The sequence below is a fragment of the Pygocentrus nattereri genome, chromosome 7 (assembly GCF_015220715.1).
Source record: "Pygocentrus nattereri isolate fPygNat1 chromosome 7, fPygNat1.pri, whole genome shotgun sequence".
In the NCBI taxonomy this organism is placed as follows: domain Eukaryota; kingdom Metazoa; phylum Chordata; class Actinopteri; order Characiformes; family Serrasalmidae; genus Pygocentrus; species Pygocentrus nattereri.
In genome coordinates this window covers 42,283,772-42,308,186 of record NC_051217.1, presented here as the reverse complement: position 1 = coordinate 42,308,186, position 24,415 = coordinate 42,283,772, and the positions used below count along the sequence as shown (strand labels likewise).

The 24,415-nt window shown below is 40.8% G+C and overlaps 1 protein-coding gene and 1 long non-coding RNA gene across 3 annotated transcripts in view; one reads left to right on the top strand and one right to left on the bottom strand.

Moving 5' to 3' along the window:
• Nucleotides 1-15,572, bottom strand: part of pepd (peptidase D) — a 27,210-nt gene extending 11,638 nt beyond the window's left edge. The window contains exons 1-9 of one of the 2 annotated variants that reach the window (XM_017717179.2): nucleotides 15,526-15,572; nucleotides 12,138-12,324; nucleotides 11,675-11,802; nucleotides 10,421-10,484; nucleotides 8,486-8,533; nucleotides 7,567-7,628; nucleotides 6,954-6,998; nucleotides 4,924-4,999; nucleotides 461-507 (exon numbers count right to left, since the gene is read on the bottom strand). In XM_017717179.2, coding sequence (XP_017572668.1) covers nucleotides 461-507; nucleotides 4,924-4,999; nucleotides 6,954-6,998; nucleotides 7,567-7,628; nucleotides 8,486-8,533; nucleotides 10,421-10,484; nucleotides 11,675-11,802; nucleotides 12,138-12,324; nucleotides 15,526-15,542 — 674 coding nt within the window. In that variant the 5' untranslated portion in view covers nucleotides 15,543-15,572. Of the gene's footprint in view, nucleotides 1-460; nucleotides 508-4,923; nucleotides 5,000-6,953; nucleotides 6,999-7,566; nucleotides 7,629-8,485; nucleotides 8,534-10,420; nucleotides 10,485-11,674; nucleotides 11,803-12,137; nucleotides 12,325-15,167; nucleotides 15,200-15,525 lie in introns of those variants that run through there. The other variant, XM_037540105.1, reaches the window with a different exon arrangement.
• Nucleotides 1-24,415, top strand: part of LOC119263700 — a 25,102-nt gene extending 687 nt beyond the window's left edge. The window contains exons 2-3 of the long non-coding RNA XR_005130476.1: nucleotides 23,789-23,863; nucleotides 24,088-24,415. This is a non-coding gene — a long non-coding RNA (uncharacterized LOC119263700). The remainder of the gene's footprint in view (nucleotides 1-23,788; nucleotides 23,864-24,087) is intronic.

Sequence of the window (24,415 nt, the reverse complement as noted above, 5' to 3'; positions counted from 1 at the left end):
AGACAAAGCAATAATTCACAAAACATGCATGTTATGTTCAACCTTCATGAAATTAATTTTAAAAAGTGTGCTTCGCCAATTTAAACTGAAGCTAACCTCGTGAAAGATCAAATCCGTCATGGACTGTCGGCCCTGGGGATCGAACCGGCAACCTTCCGGTCACAGGGCCAGATCCCTAACCTCCAGCCCACGACTGCCCCAAATATAGAGGTTATAGAGGTCCTATTAAATATGGTAAGGACCCAGAGTACTACACAAGGCATTGGTTTTCCCTGACTGGATGATGTGACAACAGTTTACCAAGATGGACAGTGAAATATCCTTTCACTGCTTTTGGTTTAGCCATCAGCAGTTAGACTAGTTAGCCTAGATACGGTGCCGTGGCATCCTTTCTGCTGTCTTATAACCTTCATTGCTCATACTGGTTATATGCAGTAGGGTAACCATTGTTGACACTCACCTTTCCATTTCATATTCCTTTTGGCCAGCACTCACATGCTTCATCACCTGTGGAAGACAAACAGATTAATAAATAAATAAATAAATAAAATAAAAGCAAGCATAGAGCCAGAGCATCTGATCATTAAATGTGACTGAGGCTCTAGAGCGGATCCCACTCAGCCTCTCCAAAACTGGCACTTGGCCAAAGGCTAATAAGTGCAATCTCACGGCCAGAAGGTCCTCCAGCGAGCAGGCGTGGAGGAGTGGCACTGAACGGGTCTGGAAATGACAAAACTATTGCCTCCAAATTACACGCTACTTTACCCGCCTGGTGAGATGAGTCACTCTGGGCCACACAGAGAAAGCCTGACAAGACGGCAGATTTAAGGAGCAACAAAAGTGTAAGAGAGAAGCAGAAGAACGGCATAACTGTGCTGTTAACGTGGGGTTTATGTACGATCAGCAGCCAGCAGCTGATAGGCAGCTTTTGTTTGATAGGTCTTACAGTGGAGAGCCAGATGACACTTCAGTCCAAGCTGAGATTCAAATTGATTTGCCGATATTAAAAAGGAAAGTTAGTTTAAAACAAACCTGATAAACTCACCAAGTGATAAAAGTTCCATTTCATTTAGTCTGAGTACGGCACAAGATTAGATTACTGCTGACTACATGCTACAGCCGCACTTTGTACAATCTGCTGCAGTACAGGACTCCTCGTCTGGTGTGCGGTAGTCAGTAAAGGGCAGCAGTAGTCTTTCCATGCTTCCTCCTTTTGGCTAAACAGATCAGAACCTCTGAACAAAATTGCATCAAATGGAACTTCACTGCCACCTGGTGGAGTTCAGGTATCTCATGGTTCCTAGATATGAGAACGTGTAACATTAGAAAGAAGCCGAATTGCTCATCAAATATTGTAATTCGGTTTTTCAAACTTTCATGACTACTTTGAACATTTGAAAAGTTTCCATCCTTACTGTTGACTCTGCTTTTAGTCACAGTGCACCAGTGAGCTGGAATTCACTAAAACTCAGCTCACTGGTGTCACTCAGTCATTTTAAACTTTTAATATCAAACCACCTACAGAAAGCCTGCACCTGTTTTACTTAATCATATTTATTCAGAACTTTTAGTTGTTTTAGTTCTCCTTAGTTCTTTATCTGTTTTTATTTATTTATTTCCTCTCATTTTATTTTTAATAGCTTTTTTTAATTTTTTACTTTAATTTGTGATATTGTATTATTACCTTACTAATTTCTTATCTACTTTTGATCTTAGTTTCTTATCATTTAAATCTCAAGTTCTATTTTTATCTACTTTTATCTTTTATTTACTGTTATTTTAAATTCTTTTAATTTAAAATGCTTAAATGTAGTTATTATTTTCTTTGTCATGTCAATCCGGGTTTTTGTAAATGCTCGGCTACATTGAAAATGAGGGCTGCCCTCAACGTACTTCCGAGTCAAAATAAAGGTTGATTGACTTCATATGGACTATTTGCCCACTGTTAGTCAAATATCCACATTTCTTGCTATTCGAATAGCCACATTTTAAAACAAACTGTATTTGGGAGAAGACGCATCCTTTCCCTTCCCTCATTAGCAGCATTCATCTATAGTTGATTATGACATGTCATTATTCCAATCACAATGGACAAGTTTCACTTTGCACTGTAATTAGCTCTAATTAAAGTCTGATAAACTGACTTTTTATTCTAAAGTGAAGCTTTCCAGTTACTATCTAAGGAGGTACTAAATACCCCTGTAAAGGTCCTGTTTAAAGCCAGAGTTTGAAGAAGTCTGCACTGAACTGTGCTTATAAACAGCTTATAGTCAATACCTAACCTGTTGGATTGAATCTCCAGATTGACCAATAGCCCATGCATATATAACTGACACTAAAAACTACCAGTACCACACTAGGTCTGAATAATATGGACAAAAATCACATTTAAGCAATAGAACACGAGAGGAGGGGGTGTAGTTACACGCAATAACACATGACCTTGAGTGTTCTGTTGCTTTTATACAATAGTTAAATACAATAAAAAAAATGTCTAAATTGGGGCGCAATATCAAGTTTAGCTCAGTTTTGTCATTTTTTGCCAGATCAATATTAATGTTTTGTTCCAGCCAGTGTGTAAATCATCTTACAGCCCAATTTTTTTTTTTCCCAAATGGTATTCAGTTAATTTCTGGCTAATTCCAGGTTGTTTAGGGGTTCTTCAGTCACAGCTGCCGACTGAAAACCTGCTCAGTTGAAATGACAGTTTGGGAAATTAATGTCGTCTCATCTTCAGGACCAAATCGGCTGCGGGTCAAATGTTGTCCTCAAAAGTTTGTGCACAAATGAAAACGTTCAAAAGGCTTGAGTGTCTCCTACAGCTGTCAAAGTCGATGCTTAGCAACGGCATCTCAGCAGAGCGATAGTGGTTCTGCAAAGAAATAACCGCGTGGTTAGCAGCTTGCGTGGTCTGAACTAATTGTTATATAACACGGTTGGACCCCTTCTGCCTTCAGAACTGCCTTAATTCTTCGTGACAGACTTTCAACAAGGTGTTGGAAACGTTCCTCAGAGGTTTTGGTTGGTTATTTGAGTTCCTGCTGCCTTTCTATCATCTGGAACCAGTCTGCCCGTTCTCCTCTGACCTCTCACATCAACAATAATTCTCATCTCATTGGATAATTGTTCACTTATGCATTTCTTCAACATCATGGATCAAATGTCACATTAGCAGTCAGAGCTACACATCTGCCATCATCCCAGGAAGCCAGAATGACCATGGTAGCATCCCTGTCCATCCCTGAGACAGGAGTCTCACCAGCTTGTCTAAGCAAAGCAGAAGCTGGAGCTCCTCATCTCAATAAATGATGTACAACTAGCATATATACAATTAAAAGTGCTTAATTCATGCAAATTGTTGCTTAATGTATGTAATGAACATTTACCACCTACTGCCAAGATCAGGCCTAACAGGAGCATCGTAATGACCCCATATACAGAAGGGTTACCAAAGTAATAGATTAAAGGTTATTAAAGACTTCAATTAAGGATGAAGCCCTTTGCCCACCAGACAAGGCAAAACCATAAAAATATCCACTGTTCTATCTCTACAGAGAACCCACCCTCTCTCTCACGTTTCTGCTTTCTCCCACCTCATTTGACCCCTTTTCGCATTCACAGTGCATTAACTGAAGCTGGGCTGTGGTGTCAGGAGCCTCCGCTCTTCTCCAAAATGAATATCCGATAACAGCAGTGGGGGGTGCAGGAGAGGCCGAGGCCTTTGTCTTGATGAGCCGCGGGGAGAAGTGGCAGTTATGAAGACCTACGGCCTTTAATACAAGGTGAGCTTTTATTGGTGAAGACGGGAGCACAAAGAGGACGAGGCCCCTCAGGCCTTTTCCAAGGTTGGCCTTGGAACTAAGAGAAAAGTTGGTCCACATGGATTCATTGGGTCACAGAGGTCAGTTTCCAACGGAAATAGATTCCTCAATGGCATAGCTCAGAAGAGAGACACAGTTTTCCCCATTTACCCCAATTAGAGGCAAATCAGTCAAGATATTTTTGGTGTCTGGATTTTGCATCTTTAGTTTTGCACTGGAGCTACGAGGCGAATATAACTAACAAAAAAATAGAGGCTATTTTTTAGCATTATGTGACTGCAAGCCTAAATTATTAAACGCGACTCAAACTGTGCAGACCAGAAATTAAATAAGTCCTGTTATCAGCTAGTGAATCTAGAAAGAGTTAGTATCTGTACTCTACTGGATGGTCCGATACTTGACCATCGGTATTGGTGTAGGAGGGAAAAAAGTGGTATCAGTGCATCTGATTATTATTATTTTAGGTAATTGGTAAGTTTACAAGGAGTGAAAATATGATATATATATTTTTTCTCATCTCTATTCTCATAATGGAAGATTACTTAAGATTTTTTACCTTAATTTTGGATCAGTTCTGTTGGTCCAGTCATCATTAAAAGGAGTTTCCAAAGCAGTAGCAGTGGATTCTAGAAAAGTGCTGTTCTAAAATGTGTTTTAAAAATAAAACTCACATGGCTGTTGATTTGACATAAGACAATAAAGAATTTACCAGCCACAGTTAAGACCAAGGCACATGCTGATTATAAAAGCTGTGAGGCAAAAACACAAAATCACTGGAAAAAAAAAAAAAAAAAAAAAAAAGACATGGATGTGTTCCAAACGGAGCGCGCTTATGTGAGTAGCCTGAAGCCCCCACATCTGAAATAATGTGTTAAATGTGTCACTCTTTGAAGTGCACGGCACTGACAGCCCTGCAGAAAGAGGTGGGAGTGACCGACAGCTGAGTTGGAGCTTTAAAGTCTTACTTCTTATCATGGCCAGAGGTGCTCTAAATATCATGTGCCAGAAAATGTGAATGACCAGACCACCTCGCTGGGGTAATGAGTGTGTGTGCCCTCTCCCTCGTGGCCAAATAACCTTCAACACACACTTTTTTTTTTACCTCTTTGTGAGCTTCACTGGAAATGCGGTTAGTGTAGCGCAGAACCTCCAACTCCATGTCCGTCTTAAGCAAACGACTACAGAGAGAGAGAGAGAGAGAGAGAGAGAGAGAGAGAGAGAGAGAGAGAGAGAGAGAGAGAGAGAGAGAGAGAGAGACAGACAGACAGACAGACAGAGACAGAGTTAAATACACAGTATTTTATAATCATAAAGTTATGAAGATCTGAGGAGAAGCAGAAACGGATATGAAACTGTCAGTAACCCTAAACATGAGATCAGCAATAAAACAGCTAACTGCTGTCCAACAACAACGATGACAATGAAAAGGAAAAGGGGAAAAAAAGAGGAAAAGTAAAGGAAATGAACAGAAAATAAAAAAGAATAAAGGGGAAAAGGAAACATAAGGGAAGAAAATGGAAAAAGAACAGGAAAGTAAAAGTAAAGAAAGGAATAGAAAGAGAAAAAGATAAAGGAAGAGGATAAGGGAAAAAGAGAGAAATACTAAAAGACAAAAAATAGAAAGGATAAGGGGGAGGAGGAAAAGAAAAAGTATATAGGAAAACAAAGGGAAAGGTAAGAAAAGGGGGAAGGAAAAGAGAAGAAACGGAGGACCATGAAAAGGACAAGGCAGAAAAGATAGAGAGAAAGGAAAAGGAAGAAATGGGAGAGGAAAAGAAAAAGAAAAAAGAACGAAAATAACACTGATCACTGCGACAGACGACACGACCCATCAGCATCTCAGATCAAAGAACTTCTGCTGACGGTTCGCCAAGAAACAGTGAGAAGCGCCGTCCATTTCATCTCTTATCAAAGCTTTAAACAGGCCTGAGAAACTTCCTCGTCTGATTCGTTTCCAAACGTCTTCTCATTTTGTTAATTGGACTTTTATTCAGAGAGATAACAGTTACAATATCCTTTGAGACGGCCTGTCAATCATCAGTGGGGCTTCATTTAAAACCACACAAATAAAAAAGATTAAAAAAAGTCAGTGAGTCATATTTATGATAAACTTATTTATATCATCAAATTACAAACACTGTCTACTTTATTAGAAACACTCTAATACTTCTAATACATAGTTGTACAATCACAGACTGTAGCCGCTTTGTTGCTGCACTGTTTATCAGCCGTCTTCATGACCGGTCAGTTTCTGACCACAGGGTCATTGCTGTCCAGATCATTTGTAGGTGGTAGACCAGTATTTATCAAATATCCAGCCAAGAGCACCTCTGTGGTCAAAAAGTGACCATTGTTGAAGGATGCCTAACGCAAAACATGTTGTGGTCACTATAGTGGCAGTGGAGATGCTCAGTAATCACGTTTACATGCAGCCTGATATCATTAATAATCTGACTAACAGCTCAATCGGAATAGAATCTGTCCATGTCAACTCCTCAGTTGGAATAATCTAGTCCAATTGAGGCCATTCGGAATACAATTGATATCCGACTGAACGAGGTGGGTAATCCTGTAAATGATCCATTAAATAGAAGAATAATATCCGTGTAAATGCCTCTATCTGATTACATTCCCTATCGGAAAGTTTAAGTCCGTTCTGCAGTTCTGAAGCAGAAACTGGTCTGCAGAGGAGACGAAGTTCATGCTCTGATCTTTAAAAGACGGCGGTGGGACGGACGTCCAGCTTATGTGTCTCATAACACAACGTCTTCCTCTCGGCCTTCTTTAATAAGGACATGTGAGGTACATTTTTCTGGGTCTGACATATTTTCAAGGTAATTAAAAACACAAGCACTGCTCACTGCTGCTCATCTCTCTGTGACTGGACTCACGTGATGCTCGTTGTCATGGTAACATCTACACACTTTTTGGATTTGATTACTTGTAGTGAGCATGTAAAAGATTATGATCAGATTGTTGAGTACAGTGAGCATATAAACACCTCAGTCTTCATCTATAATCAGAATGTGTTCAACTCAGACTGGCAAATATCTTTGCATGTAAACACAGCCAGCGAGGGGGTCTGGACTGAAGCACTACAACAGGACAGCAGTGTGTCTGAAGGCATCTTACCATTCCACGATTACAGGGTGCAGGAAGGTGTTGTTCACTTGGAAGCTACAACAGAAAAAAAGCTTATTTAAAAAAAAAAAAATAAAAAAAAAATTAAATCACAAAAAAAAAAATCAAACACATTTTTTGACCAATTTTATTTTCATATTTTCTTTCTTTTTATCCTTTAGAATTAAACCGGCTGCGTTTGCTAACCTGCCTTAAGGACATATCACAGATATATGCAAATGAGCTCTGTTCTGATTGGTTGCTGTGTATTGTACCATACTTAAAAAGCAGTCCAGGCTGAAACACTACTTAGCCGAGTGGGTGAATATGTAAATGTACTGTTTTTTTTTTTTTCACGACTCACATAAATTTAGAAATGAGCTGGTTTTGTAGCGCAGTTCCCGTTTATGGACTGTACAGACGGGACAGTGAGCGGTATGTTTATACACTGCATCAAAGATGAGACACAGACCACCCTTAGCGAGTTCATGAAAGGGCAGCACTGGATGTGTTCGTCTGTTTGTACTTGTTACTGTTTATTTGACCACAGTCAGTGTTGAGTAGGAATAACATACAGTAAAGAACATTAACAGCAGCTGAATAGAAGAAAATGAGCGAAACTCACCGACTGATTCCTTCAAAGGACGCTTCACGAGTGACACTGCCACTGTCGGTATTCACACCTCTCTGAGAGAGAGAGAGAGAGAGAGAGAGAGAGAGAGAGAGAGAGAGAGAGAGAGAGAGAGAGAGAGAGAGAGAGAGAGAGAGAGAGAGAGAGAGAGAGAGAGAGAGAGAGAGAGAGAGAGAGATTCTGGGCTTTAGCTACATTTAGGGTATCACGTGCCTTCAAAATGATGATCGCCCAGCCCCAATTCTTCAGCTTCTTGTTCAAATTTTCCTGTTCCACCTTAAATGGAGCAGCAGTTTCATTCTGGCACTTCAGGCGTCAGAACTGCTGGACTGTGGAACAGGACATATAGCCAGCTAACTACCAAGACATTAGCACACTACTAGCAATATTTTATGCTTATTATGAAGAAAAGGATGATAAAACATCATTGTGGGTTTCTTTGGTCTCCTCCTCAGCATCTTGCCCGTTTTACATTTTTCCTCATAACACTGTTTAGAGCATTTCTCTGAAAAAAATCCATTTGGAGGGCCATGTAGTCCTAAAGCTTCGCCCTACCCCTCTATCCCAACAACAGTCAGGACACCCTGCCCCTAAACAGGAGGGCTAAGGGCTAAGTGGTAGGGGCGAGGGGTGAAATGGGATTCGGCCTAAAACAGTGTGGTTTCTGACATACATACATACATACATACATACATACATGTTTTCTACTGTAATATTGTTAGCTTCATTAGCCTCGTAGCTCCAGCACAAAACTAAAGATGCAAACTTCAGACAGCATCACGTCTTGTCGGATCTACACTTGGAGCCAGGGGGTAAACGTAATTGGACGCCTTTTGTCGGATTACTCTTTTAAAACGTTTTAGGAGGAAACTCATTTCATGTCACAGCCTTGTGACATAAAATAGTGCCTTACCAGTGTGAGGAGGACCGATGGCTTGAAGTTGGTCAGGACTTCAGCGATCTGCAAACAAAACGTGAGCTCGTCAACACTCAACTCGTCCAGACAATTCAAACATTTCTGTCAAAGTGCAGCGAACCTTCACCTCAACTACTGAAGTGAAACTGACCGAAATGAACTTTTCCCATAAAAGCTCAACCTGACAACGCTTTCCCTCGTCTGCCCGGATACGACCACGAACGTTTGAAAAGTCAGACGGGAATCCTAAAAAGAGCTGCACTGAGAATTCTGGGGTGAACTCCTGAGCAGTCACAGCTCGTCTCCTCCACAGAGAGAGATGAGCTTCAAAACTGTAAAATAAGCACAGCGAATCCCACAGCTGCTCTTCTTCCTCTACTTTAATCCTCACGTTCCTCCTAGATTACGCCAACACTTCTTCTGTGGGTTTGTGAAACGGATTCCTGGACAACCTGATGAAGTTGTTACCAGGTTCAGAGCTGTTCCACTTTTACTTCATGTGCATGGAATCCTCCGAGCGTCCAGCTGTCCAACGAAGCTGCGTTAGCGGCAGTTTGAAAAGATGCATCGGCGCTTCACAGGAGCCTGAGGAAGCCCGTGATGGCTTTCACCCTCCTCACGCTGGTGGCATCGTGTGACTAAGGGAGTTCTAACTAGCAGGTGGACACATTGAAATTGGGGAGAAAATTGGAGGGGGGGGGTGGTGATGAGAAACTCGAAGAGCATCAATGCGGAGTGTCGGCGCCGGACACCTGCAATTCAATGTGCAATGACCTTGTATGTTCGAACCAAAGTCAAAGTCAGAGAGAGAATGTTAAAGGACTGCTTCAGATGGTCAACCACCAATCAGGATGCAGCACAATGTTTCCAAACGCTTGGGGCTTACATTCACTTTTTAAGTGTATGGTGGTTAATTGATGATAAAACCATCCTTTATAGACCCTCAGAGACGTCTATGAAACATCCGCTTATATTAGACTTCTCCTGTACCTCAATCCTCATCGAAAGATCACTCATGAAGCTTGGTATGGTGTAGTGGGTAACACCTCGGCCTTCAACACTATGGACTTGGGTTCAATCCTCGGCTCAAGCAAGAACCCTGAACTATACCAGAGTCCTTGGGCAAGACTCCCAATACTAATTTCACCTACCTATGTAAAAATGGTCAAGTTGTAAGTCGCTCTGGATAGGAGTGTCTGCCAAATGCCGTAAATTTAAGCTGAACCAAGGGCTGACGTCTTCAATCGCAAAAGGGATGCAAATATCCACCCTGGAGGCGCATCATGTTCCAGCTAAACAAATACAGAAACTAATCGGGTGTTTTAGCAACCGTCAGGAAGACTCCATTCGTAAACAATCCTTCTCGCAGCAGAACGGTGAATTTCAGATTGTTCGGAGGCCTTATATCCCATTCCAGATCAATGAGCAGCAAATGCTGCTTCTCTGAGGCTGATGTCTTTTCTTCTTGGGATGATGTAGACACACAGCCGAGCGCTCCAGAACACCAAACTGCCAAAACTGCTTTGCTTTCTCAGAGATAGTGACACTTTTGATGATCAATCTTGATTAGGTAGGTAAGTAGGTAGATACTTTATTGATCCCGAAGGAAATTTTGCCTACCCATATGCATGAAAACAGGCTCCATGCCCTCTGTACAAACAAAACTGTCACTAAAAAGTAATAAACGCAATCAGAAAGAGAGAAAAAGTAAGAAAAAAGTGCAAAAACACTACACAAAACATGGAGCTACTGGAAAGGCTGCCACCCACAGCGGCGCCGGAAGTACGTTAAGTAGCACCTGGATTAATGACTGTGGAATTAGGAAGGGTGTGCTTCTCTTTTCCCCCACCTACTGTCTGAATGTTGGTTTACCTTTAAGGAAAATGTCTATAAAACGAAATTTGTTGCATTTTTGGTGTCGGTCCAACTCACGTCGCAGGTGTAGTGCACCTCTTCCAGAGCATACTTCTCCTTGAAGTGTTCTTTTGGGTAGATCCTGCAGACACAGATGGCCAAATGCTGTATTTTGTTGTTTGTTTTGGCAATAACATCAGATAGAAATCACTGTTACTATTCATTTTTGCCATACAAACTAATTTCCAGCATCTTAAGGTACACCATTTAAGATTCTTGAGATTTGGAGCCCTCCCTGGTGGAAATGTGGAACTGCATGCAACATGTGGACAAACATTTTGTAGTGTAGGTTCCCTGTACCAACGAAACAGAGAGGAACTGGATGATTGTGAGTGTGTTAAAAGAGAATTCAAGGAGAACTCGGTGAAGGAGAATGTCTTGTGAGGGTTCAGAGATCCAAACGTCAAGACAGGCTTTCTTTTTAAGTCTGTGCGTCTGTAAAGACACATGACGGCATATTTAAGTATGTCCACATTCAGGAATGCTACTCATTTCAATAAACAAACGCACACACGGCAGCTTTACTCATGCGCCCATCAATCAGAATGTCTAACATCATGAAAAATCCACATAATCAGTGATTTCCATTCTTCCTCTAATTTTGAGACAGTGCCTGGCACTGAAGTGGACATTTCAACAAACACAGTGATTTCAAGTGGAATCTTATACTTTGTTAAATAAAAGAACATAAAAGTCCAGCGAGTTGTGGTTGTAGTATAAGGTCATTTTTTTATTTGACCACAAAACCACTGTTAGTCTTGTAGCAGGGAACTGAATTGTGAATGTCATAAACTTTACTGTCTGAGGCCGCACAGCTTAGCCTGAAGCCGTTTCCCTGTTACTTACAAGACTGCAAACAGTTTTGTCTGAAGCTGGACGCCGCGGTTTGGGAGGTCATTAAATGTACGGTGTAGAATACGTGGCTTTTTGTACAGGTATGACGTGCCTGTAGTATAGAGAGCTTTCAATCAGCCCAGCTGTTTCGGTACACTGGGAGTATCACTCGGCATGTTTAAAGGTAATATTCCCACGTGGGAATACTGGCGTCCTGTTACAGAATATATGAAGTATTTTTTAAAAAATGACCAAAATGACCAGGTTTTTTAAACTAGCAGTAAGTGGAGCTACTCAACACCCAGTTAGGGCTTTATAACATTTGCTGGTCACAGACCAGTTGATACTGTCGGTGTATGTAAAAAAAGAGAATGAGTGACACATCCATCTCTTTGCGAGTGTGTGGACAGAGTATGTGTGTGTGGGTGTGGGACTCACTCTCCCATCCAGGTAGCGTAGCTCTCGGGCAGTTTAGGGATGAAGAGGAAGGCTTTGCAGGTGTCCACATCAACAGCTCCATAGCAGTCAGCCTCGGTCACTCCAAAGGTCCAGTGGAAGAAGGACTCCTGCACGAGAGACGGGAGTCATACACAGATTTTCACACATTGCTGGAATAACCATGTCGCAGTACAGGCCATTCAGGCTTTCATCAGATTATAAGACGGCTACTGACCATCTGTCTGCGTTATCAGTACGTCAAATTAGGGATGATACTGTAACTGATCATTCATTAATAGACAAAGTATCAGAGAAACAGATGGACTACAGTCTACAACTACAAAGTGCAGCTATACAGTAAGTGGAGCTAATAAAATGGACAGTGAGCGTAGAAACAAGGAGGTGTTTCTAATAAAGAGCTCAGTGAGTGTATCTGGAGACACATGACCGTGTGCGACTCTACCTGTCTGAAGACGACATCAGTGTCAGTGCAGTATCTCTGCTTCTGCTCTCCTCCCTGAAGCAGCACCAGTGATTTGGGCTGAAGTCCCTGTTTGGCCCGCAGACCCTCACATAGTCGCCGCCGGTTCTCCGCAAACAGAGCAGCCGACACTCGCAGGGTGTCTTTCCCCAACCAGTACACCGCTTTTCTGCAACACACGTTCACAAAGAAGTTCAGAAGAAATGAATGTTGCACTGAAAATACATCAAAACAGCTTCATTTAATTGAAGGCTTGATTCAAATAATTAAAACACAGGTCCGGCTCAACGTCGCGGGTTTCAAATCATCAAAAAATGTAAAAATGTCTAGTTTTCAGAACTAGAATAAGGCTAACATTCACCATGTTTCACGTTTCAAACGTGGAGAGAAATCATGAATTAATTACTAATACATAATACATGTTTAGCAGAAGCAGCGTGCTGCTCAGGGGAGAGCAAAGTGGCAAAAATATTTTTGCAATACGTCAAGACACTTTCATAAATGATATTTTATGATAAATGATGAGCAAAAAAAAGCGGTATATTAAAAAAAATAATAAAAACTACAAAAATGATGATTTTTTTAATGTACTGTACTAAATTCAATTAATCAAGAGTAATTACACTCTCATAATAAATGGGGTCGGACAATTCGCTGGTTGAAAAGTGCACAGTGCAGTTGTATCATGGCAGCTGCACACCCTTCAGTAAAGAGAGCCAGTCAGCTTGTGTGTAAAGGCTGACGCTATAAAAAGACTGTACTTGGGATTCAAATCTGTTATTGAGCTGTTTAATGTGGCGTGCAGTTCGGGGTTTATAGGTCTCTCACCATTCAAAGAGATAAGATTCTGCTGTCATATGACAGGAGATAACTGACCGGGGCGGGTTGCCAGGTTCTTCACTGAGTAAGCCGATTTTTCTACATGGACTTTGTCATAATATACTCAGAAAAGCATATGGTGCTGTAATATATCGCTGACCGTCAGCACCAGAATAGAATTAACAACCATGTCTCCGTGTTCGCACACTGTGGAATTAGACCTCTGCATTTAACCCATACGTGCAGCGAAACACCCACATGCACACTAGTGAACACACACACACTAGGGGGCAGTGAGCACACTTGCCCAGAGCAGTGAGCAGCCCTATCCACAGCACCCGGGGAGCAATTGGGGGTTAGGTGTCTTGATCAAGGGCACTTCAGTCATGGACTGTCAGCTGAGGGGATCGAACCGGTGACCTTCCGGTCACAGGGCTGGGTCCGTAACCTACAGCCCACGACTGCCCCTTTAATATAAAGAATATTCACAATCAAGGACAGGCAGCCTGTGTCTGGCATCACATCCCAACATCAGCTGTACTACAAAACCAGCCACCTAAACTAGGAGCTGAGCACGATTATTAGTAATGAGACACTAATAACCGATATTTTGGGGCTGATATTCATTTATCATGAACGCGATGTCTGTAGTGTGAAAAATCACAACTTGCATTAAACGAGCGTGTTTAATATGAGAATGTAAAGTAATGCTTTGCACAGATAACAGTAATAAATAATGTAAATATGTCTTAAAATAACAGTGGATATCAGCTCTGTTTATCGGTGAGGCTGATAACCGGGTGACCCCTATCTATTACCTATCTATTACCTATCTATTACCCACGCAAACTTGCTCTAAAGCCTGGTCATCACACAAGTACTACGAGACACATCGATGCAGGAGATGCATTAATTCGGCCCACTTGCACATGTCAGCGAAACAGCTGCATTAGAAAAGGGAAGAGAAGCTCATGACCGCCACATTAGGGTCACGCAACTCGGTGTTACTGATCACGTATGCCGGGATGAAAAACCCTGCTCTCACGATTTCAGCAGACCTGCGGTGAACTTCCTCGGGTGGTCTGCAGGTCAGCACTGCCGGAACTGACCACTTGATGCTGATCCGAGTCCCACTGAGCTCACTTCTCTTCCGAAAGTTTCGTATTAGGATCAGAGTCCTGCATTTTTACTGCTCTAAATCAGATAACTCTCTCAGACTGTTGCACAAGCGGGAGAGGAGCTCAGCGCTGATAAAATATCATCGGATCATAACGTGGCATTAAAAGACTGATATGAGCAAAGTTTAAATCCCTACGGAAACCTCCTCGGTCGTCAAGAAATGACCTTCGAACGGCCAAAGATCAAGACGTGAAGTAACGGCAAGAGAAATCCATGCAGGGTCGGCACAGGCAGCTATAAAGAGAGCTAGATAAAGATAAACTTTTAATTCAGTTACATTTTGCAGGAAAAAAGTTCAAGTTTCGATGTTTCAGAATTCCTGCATAATGAAATGGGCAACATGTCAAGAAAGTCACCGAGTGGTTTGGCGCAAAAAGCTCCGTTCTAGATAAATTTACAGACAGAACTGATCATAGTGGTGGTGATAGGAACCAGACGTCCACCTCCAAAAGCCCCCTCACAGAGTTATTACATGAAACGGTTATGAATGCGGTGCCTGATGACTGAGACACAGTTTAATGAGACAAAGTTTTTAGTCTCAAACATTTTTAATCTGTTTATTTTAATCCATTCACGGTGGAAGGATATGAGAAGGGTGGTCTAGGTGAAATAGCCCACCCAAGGAAACTAGATCTTTCCCCCCATTTAGACCACTGTTTTCCCCATTAATTATTATTATTATTATTATTATTATTATTATTATTACATATGAAAACACAGAAGACTCGTGTAGGCGGCTATATTTGTGTTGTAGACATGGTGACTCCTGGTTCCTATCAGCACCACTATAAAGGAATCTTAGTCTCGAAGTTTGTCTATAATAAATCATTTCATATCAAACCACTCTGAATGACTTTGTTTACATTTCAACAACAGAATTATGCAGAGACTTTGAGAAAAATGACGAATTGCCCCTTTAAGAATGACAACCAGCTCACACATTTGAAGCATTTTAGCTCAAGTCCTTCGACAAATAACGATAAACTGGACAGAGAAAATAACTAAGAAAATAACCTGAAAACGCGGCACATGCTTCTGCTTTCACCTCCACCCAGCATGTAAGAACAGAAGCTAAAGCCAGCGTCTTATTTACCAGCTTCTTGTTCGAACTTTCACGTTCCACCTTAAATGGTGCAGCAGTCCCATTCTGGCGCTTCAAGCTGAGATACGAGAATGGAACTGCTGCACCATTTAAGGTGGAACGGAAAATTCGAGCTAGAAGCTGGCGAATTTGAAGCCGGCAAAGCAGCTACATGAGTAAAAGCCCGCTTGAGATAACTTAAAACAAAAAAGCTGAAAAGACTAAAATTAAAGGCTTCGAGAACCTGACTTCAGTGAAATAAGTCCTACAAAGTGCTAGAAACACGCTCACCCCTCCGCTGCAGCCATCGCTCTCAGCTGAGGGACACAGTCACGGGGTTTTATCAGCTGAGCCGGGCCGCGCGGCCACGTCATCACCGATGCATTATGGGAAATGTAGTCCAACAAAGGCCAAACTGTTTACCGCGAATTGAGCAAAATCTGGAAACGTTTCAGTAAATGCTACGGTGGGTCCTCATACAAGCTGTCCTTATATTACCCCAGTTTATGTTAGATGTGCTGCCCCAAACTTCTGAGCAATGTTTTTTTTTTTTTTTTTAATAATTTAAACAATAACAGAAAAAGAGTAGGATACTTTCAAGTGCACCTTTCAAGTGGACTTTCTTTGTGAAACATCAACAGAGGGAAAAAGAAAAAGACAAAAAATAAATAACAAAACAACAAAGGATTCAAATAAAATTAAAAAGCTTCAGCACAGCAATAGATTTATAAAAGCTCTTGTTTTGCTGCAGGCATCAATTCACTAAAGCAGACACGTAATCCTGTATCTGTGCGTATGGAGGTCACGCATGAGGGCGTTTGTCTCATAAGGTGAAATTGCACCTTATGCGTATAAAATGTAGATGTCACTATGATCAAGTTTATTATAAAGCACTCCGTGAAGTTTAAGGGTCTTTTTTATTTTTTCTTTTATTTATTTATTTTTTTTTTTTTTAGTTGTCTGGTTATTTACTTATTTTATTTGTTTTTTCTGTTTCTTTCTTTTTGTTTCTTTTATTTTATTTTTTTTTTTTCTATTTATTTATTTACTTATTTAATTATCATTTTTATGATTGATTATTATTATTAATATCAGTTTTTTTTTTCTCCCTTCTTCTCTTTCTTTCCTGTCCTCTCCTTTATTGCCTGTCAGGCCTGGCCAAACAAATAAAATACAAACTTTAACAAGAATAGGCTTTAGTAACCTATAGAGCTTTTTCTTGTGAAAACAAATATGTTTGGTACATCAGTACATTCAGATTACCATTCCGATTGCAAAAATTGCCAGACATGACAGGTTAAAAAAAAAAAAAAAAAAAGAAGTTTAAGGGTCTTCAAAAGTAATAAACAGTGGTTTTCTCGTCTAGAAAGAGATCGACCCAAAAAAGAGGAAGAAAACCCATATCGCTCAAATTTGATCTGTTAATTTACGCTTGCTGTACACGGGAGGGCCGCTCTCACTCTTTCCCTGGAACTGCAGACATCTGCCAAAACAAAGCTTGTTCCTTATTTTCTCCTTCCAGAACACCCAACACCCCCCCCCCCTCCCCACCATATAGACCCATCTTCTTTTCTCTCGTTCCGAGGTAAAGACTGTTAACAGACTGATTTCACAAACTTCCCTGCGCTTGTTTTGTTAAAAACACATCACTTCTCTTACTGCTAATCCTCTGTTTTTGTCAGTGTCACTGTGGTCTAAGAGCATCTGTTACCAGGGGGCTTTGGGACGGGCCTGCAAGGCAGATGCACATGCAAAAAAGTCATGCATCAGCCAATGCTGACGTGCTCTGATGCAGTCAAAATCATCTTAGTAGGGTGAAAACTCAGCATAGACCAGATGGGACATTGCTTCATTATAGCTTTGTGACAAAGTTTTGGCATAAAATGGATTTTAATCCATTCATGGCGGAGGGATACATGCAGGGCGTAGTGAGGCGAAATCGTCTCTGAGCACTTTTTCTTGTTTTTTGTATTCCAGGTGTTATAACAGTTATGCCTACAAATATCCAGTGGTGGACGGTAACTGAGTAAATGTAATTTGTTACTGTACTTAAGTAATTTACTGTGTCTCTGTACTTTACTGAAGTATTTTTACTTTTTCCTTTCACTCCACTACATTTCAGAGTCTAATATCCGACTTTTTCCTCCTACATTTTGAGAAATCTGTCGTTCCTTTTGGTTTCTGTGTGTATAAAAACGTCACATGTCAAAACGAAAGAAGCGCAAAGCCAGAGCGCCAATCAGGGCCCAGCGGTCACTTTGTTTACAGCTGGTTTTGACCTGTTGGTCATACCGACCCAGTGCAGCACGCGGTTCAACGTCAGCGCAGCAGCGTAAAACTTTGGGAGAGTCTGTTCAACATAAATGATGAACTAACCTAACTTTGTGTAAATAGAGCTCAATATAGAAATATGTCCACATATGCAGTCGAGACTGACGCGGCTTTTTTCTGAATTTCTACAAACACCATTTCATTTTATAGTAAATGAGTTTGGGCTGGTTTATGTTTATGAACAGACGCCTACAGATCAACATAGTAAAGGAGCTCATCTTTTTATTATAAACATGCACTTTTTATATTAAATACACTAAAAAAATTAAACTTAAATGCATTTTCTTCACAAAGCAGGTCATGCAAGCACCTGCACCTTCTCTGGAAACCAATCTTGAGCTATTTTGGCAGTATGTTTGGGGTCATTGTCTCTTTGATTGGTTCATCTCCTCACGTTTCTTGGCTGATGACACTAAACAAACAGCCCCATATCATGACGCTCCCACCTTCGTACTTCACTGCGTTCCTGTGATCGTATGCGCAACCCTTCTCTTTCCAAACATGCTTTCAAGTCATCTTGCAGATCCTTTTGAAGGACTTTTGAAGTCTCCCTCACCTTTGTGACCTTTAATCTACCATGATTAATCTTGCATGATGCACCTGCTCATGAACTTTCCTCAACATTTCACATTATCAAAGCAATTGCACTGGCAGGGATGTTGAGGCCTGTGCTTTGGCTCTGTGGTTGTTTCCATTCATCAAGTGGTTTATAATGTTCTTCTTGAGAACCTTTAGAAGCTCCTTCACCTTCAGCATATTTGGCACTTGTTGTGTAAGATCTTCCCAACCAATGCAATCTTTTAAAATGACACCAGTTAGAAATTGCACAAGACCATTTTTATTGGGATACCAATTTACCGAGAATAGTCCACCAACCAAAGATATCCAGCCAACAGCGTCCTCTGTGGGCAGCGTCCTGTGACCACTGATGAAGGACTAAAGGATGACCAACACAAACTGTGCAGATGGACTACAGTCTGTAACTGTAGAACTACAAAGTGACCCTATACAGTAAGTGGAGCTGATGAAATGGACAATGAGCGTAGAAACAAGGAGGTGGTCATGATGTTATGCCTGATTGGTTTAAGTGAACAATTCCATTGTTTTTAATGGTGCTGTACTGTTTGTACTGGGATGCACTGGCTTGCAGTTTGCTTACTGTGGTAATATCTAAATGGCCTTTTTAATGGGTTAATGGATTAATGGATTAAACCTGACATGAAAAACATTCTAAATGGTAATATAAGCCCTTTTTATCAGACCTACCTCTGGCCTGTTTGGCTTATTCAGGTCTGGACCTGCTCAGAACACAGGGGTTATTAATAAGCTCATTCATGAACTGTGAACAGACCAAAAGATAAGCTTCGATCCGTCCAGAAGTTCTGACCTCACTGCTAATAGAATTGCATTCATGTAGCTGATATCGATCCTGCAGGCCAGGCTATGTACTCTTATCCGGAGCAGAAGCACCAGGCCGTCCAGAGCAAGATGGTTCATAGCTGTTTGTTAGGCGTGTTTTCACTGGCAGTTTGACAAACAGATCAGAGATGACATTTCAGAAGTCTGTCTTCGTTGAAATGCACGGCCATGCGCGCTGTTTTCTACCACAGCTCTTTTTCTGCCGTAAATGTGGCTCAGGGAGAAGGTGAGGTGGCAACTAAGGGTGACAAAATTAGATTTTCCATTTTATTGGTCCATAATTCTTCACGACGTGACAAAAGTGATGCCCGTTTGACAAGCAGTCCGGCCCGAGAGAGTCATTCCCCCCCCAAAGCCATTACATAAGCTCTTTTTTTCCTCCTGGCAGGAAATTAAGGGATGAATTCAACTGCTTTTAAAGACAATCTATTGTTTTATTGCTCTGCTTCGTACAGTCATGTGAAAATGTTTTGCTGACTTGTCAAAATAGGTTAAAAGCTCTACAGCGAACACATTTACCAAGGCATTTTCTGCCAGCTCTGTTTCTGCCTGTCTCTCTCTCTCTCTCTCTCTCTCTCTCTGTCTCTCTCTCTCCCTGACTCTCTCTCTCTCTCTCTCTCTCTCTCTCTCTCTCTCTCTCTCTCTCTCTCCCTGACTCTCTCTCTCTCTCTCTCTCTCTCTCTCTCTCTCTCTCCCTCTCTGTCTCTCTCTCTCCCTGACTCTCTCTCTCTTTCTCTCTCTCTCTTTCTGTCTCTCTCTCTCTCTCTCTCCCTCTCTGTCTCTCTGTCCCCCTGACTCTCTCTCTCTCTCTCTCTGTCTGTCTCTCTCTCTCCCTGACTCTCTCTCTCTCTCTTTCTCTCTCTCTCTGTCTCTCTTTCTCTGTTTGTCAGTGTCTCTCTCTGTCTCTGCCCATCTCTCTCCCTGTTTCTATCTCTCTTGTTGTTTTTGTATCTGTACTTTACTGAAGTTTCTCCATTCTGGGCGACTTTTTCCTTTCACTCCACTACATTTCAGAGTCTAATATCCGACTTTTTCCTCCTACATTTTGGGAAATCGTTCCTTTTGGTTTCTGTGCGTATAAAAACGTAACATGTCAAAACGAAAGAAGCGCAAAGCCAGAGCACCAATCAGGGCCCAGCGGTCACTTTGTTTAGAGCTGGTTTTGACCTGTTGGTCATACCGACCCAGTGCAGCACTCGGTTCAACGTCAGCGCAGCAGCGTAAAACTTTGGGAGAGTCTGTTCAACATAAATGATGAACTAACCTAACTTTGTGTAAATAGAGCACAATATAGAAATATGTCCACATATGCAGTCGAGACTGACGCGGCTTTTTTCTGAATTTCTACAAACACCATTTCATTTTATAGTAAATGAGTTTGGGCTGGTTTATGTTTATGAACAGACGCCTACAGATCAACATAGTAAAGGAGCTCATCTGTGATCCTGAGTTTAAAGCCAGTTTTTATTCAACTTAAACTTGGAACTAAGTTGTAAATAAATCTGAAACTGAAACTTTGCTTGTGTGTAAAAAGTGATTTCAGAGCCACTCGGTTCTCCCTGATGGAAACTGTTTACCTTCAGTGTTTTGTGCTTCTGATCATTTTAATAGACGTCAGCGTCACTAATTAATGACGTTCTATTAAAAGACTGGTTTACCAAGAGAGACGCTGGAGGACTTTCACCTGAAATGAGTTCATGAAGCCAGTCTGGTTATAAAAATGATAACGTGATGAGCACGTCAGGGGTTGTTGATGTTCTAAACACCAGTCAATGCTCGCACTGATCACATGCATCAATCATATCAATTATAGATAGATAGACAGACAGACAGACAGACAGACAGACAGACAGACAGATAGATAGATAGATAGATAGATAGATAGATAGATAGATAGATAGATAGATAGATAGATAGATAGATAGATAGATAGATAGATAGATACTTTATTGATCCCAAAACAGAAAAACAACAGTTACCACATTTTAGTAATTTTTTGTTTGTTTGTTAGAATTTTTAACCAACAAAACATGTTTGTCATGACAAACAAGCAACAGGCAGGAAGTCAGGAAGTCCTGAATTCCTGTTGTGTTCATTATCCTATTTCAGCCTCATGAGGGCGCTCACCGCTTATTCTATTCAATTAAATTGACAGTTGATGTACATGATCAGAGAGAGCACTGCAGAGGTTCAGGATGCTGGATAGTTTAGCTGGAACAACTCCAGAAATGACTGGACTATGTCAAATGAAACGTGACTGACACCATCAAGAACTGTTCAAATCTTACACAGGTGTCTTCAACCACAGTCGTATTCACACCCTGCCTGTAAGATTACAGGTGTGAGTGAGACTCTGGTTGAAACCAGCCTGCTAAACAAAGCATATTTCAAATAGACCCACACGATTGACAAATCCTAGATGTGAATATGTGTGTTTTTGTTCATTTTCCTGGGAAATATGGCCCATGCCTTCAGTTAGTTCAGGATATAAGACCAGGCTTTAGCATAGAACTTCTGAGAAGTATTGCCTTTGTTTACAGAGGCTTATCAAGCATTCTTGTCTGTTTGTTTTCTTTTCTGTGTATGACGTTTTTTTGTTTTTGACCTTGCTTTTTGTCTAGTCCTCTCAGTATTGTTATTTCTGGTTTGACCGTGTTTTCTGGATTCTGGACTTTACTTCTTGGACTTCTATCATGGTTCATGTTTTCATGACCTTGGCTTTTGACTTTGGACTGATTGGTCTTGATTTTGGGTACTCCTTCCGTTAATAAACCTGTTTTACTTCAGTGTGGTCTACAAGCATATGAATTCTGTCCTAGCTTGACAGAATACTTCACCATCATGCAGACGTCCAACAGGCTGTTAACACTCACGGCCACCTCCTGGGACAATACCCAGTCCAATACCCAGCATTACGCAGGTAATGCTCCCCAGTCTACCAGTTCCAAAACTGGTCTTAGCACTTTTCTTGTAAGTAAGCTTGATAAAATTGATGGCTCACACTTCAAATGTAGTTGATTTTTGTTACATTGCTCCGTATAGTGCTAAAGTTTAACTCTTATTTAAAACACATTAAGGTAATCGCTGCCTACACCTTGGACTTTCATACCACAGCAGCCAGGAGTGGTTGGAATGAGCCGGCTTTGTTAACTGACTTTAGATCACCTTATTTCTGATGTATTGACGGAACTGGCATGTAGACACAATTAACTGATTTTAGATCAGCTTATTTTTGTGTCAATTTGTCTTGACCAACCTTTACAAAAACATTCTACGTGAAGATTACGACCACCACTGAGAAGTTTGTCCAGCTCCAGCTCCAACTCTGGATCTGGTCCCAAGCTTCAGCTCCAGTTCCAATTTTGACTCCTCAAGGCATTGTCCAACCCCCAACATCTCCCTCAGCCTCTGGTTAGGCCATGTATAGATTACAGATCACTTAATGAAGTCACCAAGAAATTGTTATACCCTTTTCTGTTCACTGTTGCTCTTGAACAGCTCAGAGGAGTCCAGTACTTTACCAAACTACAGCTACGTATGGCCTACAATTTGATCAGAATCAGCGGAGATGAATGAAAAGCCATTTTGTGACCTCTAGAGGTCATTATGAGTACCTTGTCATGCCGTTTGGGCTCTAATACCCCCTCAGTCTTTCAATCTTTCATAAAGTACATTTTACAGGACATGATAGGGAAGTTTATTATAGCATATATATAGATGACGTCCTGGTGTATTCCCTGTTCGGGACACTCGAATTCTGCACACTCTTTTACTCGTTGTAAAAGGAGAGAATTCCATTTACAGACAGTGTCTTTATTGGGTTATGTAATCACAATAGATGACCATATAGCATAAGGCTATAGAACTTCAGAAATGTTGAGTTTTTGCAAGTTTTTATAGAAGGTTCGTGAGGAACTTCAGTTCCATCACCACTCCTCTTGCTACTCTTCTTAAAGGAGCCACAGAGAAGTTAGTTTGGAGTCCCAGTGCAGAAGAAGCTACAGTAAGAGGAGTTGCAATTGAGCAGGGATTTTCAGTACTCTTTACAGCCCTGAAAATATATATAATATATATCCTCACGTCTGTATAAGTATAATAACGATTTTTGTTTTATTTCATTATTTTTTTCTCTTTCTGAAATGAGAGGAAGTGGAGACTAGCATCCTATTAGTAATGATTCCCGGGACACAGTAACATAATTCACTTTTAATATTTCTTATCTTTGGAAAACATTATGGATTAAGAAGGTACAGTCAGTTAAAAACGTGACAAAGAATGTGAGAATGTTGCTGTTCTGCTATAGAGTTGGGCATGGCTGTGTGGAATGGGGTGTGGCTATTGTCATATGGGCTCTTAAATACTGAATAAATTGAGCTGTTACACACCAGCTGAGCACTGCTTCAACATGGCACAGATGGATCTTGTCAGGCCAATGTATGCCGGATTTGTCATTCCTCCAGAAGTGATGACAATCAGAGATGAGGATGAAAAGAATGCCAAGATAAAAAAAATTTAAAAAGACCACAGAGAAAAAATGCTTGAAACCAATCCTGGGGTTCTTTTTGCAGCTCCTGATTTGAAGTCACCAAATAAACTGCTTTTTAGACACGGCAGTTGTGAAGCCTGGCTGAGAAGAATACGTTCATTCTCAAGAACTGCCCCTGTACTCTTTGTACAAAAGAGTACTACTTATAAGTTCGGTGTCATGGAAAGCCGCAACCTTGAAACAGTCATGATCTCTGGTACGACCGACGTTTGCAAGCGTTTCTGTGCTGAATTTAACAACCTCTCTGCTTTGGTACAGCAAGAAGCTGGGAATCCTGCCCATGGCAATAACTAGATCAGGCTGTAGATTTGTCAAACTCGGAGACCAAATTGGGTAAGTTAATGGTTGGGATTATTATCAAATTTATTCCTAAATCTCCTTTTATGATTTTCACAATATTTCTTGAGTTTGAGTCTAATTATCCTGATTCATAACTTCATGGGCTCTTTTTAGGCAGAGGCAGCAGCAAGAACACCTAAATTATTGTGAATATTGTGATCATTTTATCATTTGTTTTCTATTCCATTTATTCCATCTATTTTTTTTTCTCTTTGCAGAACTTTGTCGTATTGATATCAACCATCAAGATCACTGAAAAATCACTCAAGATTGATTCAGATTATATAGAGAATATACTACTCTGTTATACTGAACATATCATATATGGTCTTTGATTTTCCTTTTCATTGTGTTTGAAATCTACATCTGTATCTCATTTAATCATGTAATCAATTTACTTTCTTTATGTAACTGCTTGCATTGCCTCCTGTGGTCATTAGAGCTGCTGGATGAGTACGCTTTGCTTTTATTGTGGGGCCTTTATTATTTTTCTTCCAACATTATTTTTTGTTAATTATGTTACTTCTGTGGTGAGAAATGAAATTA